At 43.7% G+C, this 2,500-nt stretch overlaps 1 protein-coding gene across 1 annotated transcript in view; it reads right to left on the reverse strand.

Moving 5' to 3' along the window:
- Positions 1-2,500, reverse strand: part of Piezo (piezo type mechanosensitive ion channel component) — a gene marked incomplete in the record, with an annotated part of 118,198 nt that overhangs the window by 41,173 nt on the left and 74,525 nt on the right. The window contains 2 exon segments of the mRNA XM_086532682.1: positions 579-754; positions 1,779-1,964. Coding sequence (XP_086388808.1) covers positions 579-754; positions 1,779-1,964 — 362 coding nt within the window.

Genomic DNA, 2,500 nt, shown 5'->3' on the forward strand with positions numbered 1-2,500 from the left:
TCATTACTAATAGCATTATCATAATTATCATTATTATCTTCAGAATTGTTTTTTATCATCGGTACTACTTCCTTTCCTGTTGCTGTTAATGTTGAAATGAATATTAATCTTATTATTTATCATAATTGTTATTATCATTTAGTAGTATTTCCCATTAGAAATCCCATCCTTATAACTACTGTTAGTATCATCATAACCAATGTTACACTATCATTATCATTATAATCTTTATCTAAATTTATAATTATCATGGCCATTGTCAGTATTATCCTCATTACTACAATAATTATCACCATTATCTCCACTATTGCTACATTATTATCATCATTACATAATCATTATCATCACTATTGGCATTCGCACCACTGTCACCATTTCTACAACCAATAAAATCGCTATCATTATCATCATCAATATAATTACCATAACAACCAATATCATTATCATCATAACCACCAATATCACTATCATCATAACCACCATTACCACACCATTACCAAAAACACTAATATCCTCACTATCACCACAACCACCAATTCCATCCTAGTCATCATTATACAATCATCATGTCTACTCACTTTCCACAATCTTGTCGTCGGAATTGTCGCCGAATTTTTTCACACAAGCGATGCCAAGGAGTTGAACAAACCAACATGCGTTCATGGAAAGTGGAGCAAGGAAGACACAGCCAAGGAGCTGAAGGAAGGTCTTGACGACGATCACGCTCACGTTGTAGCCCAGAAGGTAGTTCCATCTAGCGGTAGGCGAGGGTGAGTTAGTGTTGGAAGAGGAAGGAGAGGAGGGGAGGGGTGAGGTGGGTGGAGGATGAGGGTGGAGAGGAGGGGAGGGTGAGGTGTTGGGGAGGAGGGAAGGTGTGGGGAGGGGAGGAGGAGGGGTGAGAGTGTTGGGGAAGAGGGTGGGGAGGAAGAGGAGGAGGGGGTGAGAGTGTTGGGGAAGAGGGAAGGGGAGTAATATGGGGACGTGAGCAAAATTATATCATCAATGTCATAATTATCAAAATGCCACAATCATGGTAAGTTTCTTAATATTTCATAATGATAATAGTTTATACAAATTTGTCATTTTCAGTCATAATAAAATACCATTATCGTTACCCTCATCATCATTATAATTAATCATAACTTTAACATGATAACAAACAAACAATAAACAATAATAAACAAACAAACAAACAAACAAACACACAAGCACATAATTCTACCCATACCTTCACCACAAAGCCACTTCCTCCTCCTCCCCTTCCCCCAAAGCCACAAAGCCACTCCCCCTCCCCCTCCCCCTCCCCCAAACCACAAAGCCACTCCTCCCCCCCACTCTCCCAATAGCCCCAAAGCCACTTCCTTCCCCCAAAGCCACCTCCTCCCTCCCCTTCCCACAAAGCCACTCCCCCTCCCTCCAAAGCCCTAAACCCCCTCCCCCACTCCCCCAAACCCACTCCCCCCCTCCCCCTAGCCCCAAACCCACTTCCCCCCCTCCCCCTAGCCCCAAAGCTCCAAACCCACTCCCCCCACCCCCCACTCCTCCCCGCTCCCCCTCCCCCAAAGCCACTCCCCCCTCCCCCATCCCCCCACCCCTCCCCACTCCCCCTAGCCTCAAACCCATCCCCCTAAAGCCACCCCACCCCTCCCCCTCCCCCAAACCCACTCCTCCCCCCTCCCCCTCCCCCAAACCCACCCCTCCCCCACTCCCCCAAAGCCACTCCTCCCCCCTCCCCCAAACCCACCAAAGCCACAAAGCCACCAAGCCCCAATACTCACAGCCTAAGAATCGTCGAAAGAGGCCTGAGGTAGAATTCATTGCCAAGCCAGAGGAAGACGAAGGCTCCGAGCACATAACCCAGGGCAACGAGGGTCACGCGGTTCGTCCCGCCGAGGAACATCACGGCTAAGGTGATCCAGTAGGAAGTAAAGAACACGACCACTTTGACCATGTCGAGGTAGTTCCTGCGGGAGGGGGGTTGGAGGAGAGGTCATGTGAGGTCAGGATTTTTTTTTTTTTTTTTGAGGGGGGGGGGTTGAGGCGGTATGGGGGGGAGGAGGATGTGTGGTGGTGGTGATGATGATGGTGGTGATGATGATGATAACAATGATGATTATTCTGATGTTGGTGATGATGTAGATAGTGATGATGATGGAGATGGTGATGATGGTGATAATGATATTGGTAATAACAATGATAATAACAATAAGAATGATGATAGTAATAACAGTGATAATAATCATAGTAATAGTAATGACAATAATAACACTGATGATGATAATAAGGATAACAGTAATAATAATAACAATAAGAGGAATAATAATGATAATGATAATAATAATCAAAATGATAATGATAAAAAATAAAATAACAGACTTATGATAACAACAACAATGATAATGATAATAATGATAATCATAATACAATCATAATGACACCAAGGATAATCATTATTATCATGTCATCATAATAGCATTGGTGATAGTAATAGTAATAACAA

Source organism: Penaeus japonicus, unplaced genomic scaffold (assembly GCF_977035675.1).
Source record: "Penaeus japonicus unplaced genomic scaffold, GWHDUDI00000001_assembly GWHDUDI00000037, whole genome shotgun sequence".
Lineage (NCBI taxonomy): Eukaryota > Metazoa > Arthropoda > Malacostraca > Decapoda > Penaeidae > Penaeus > Penaeus japonicus.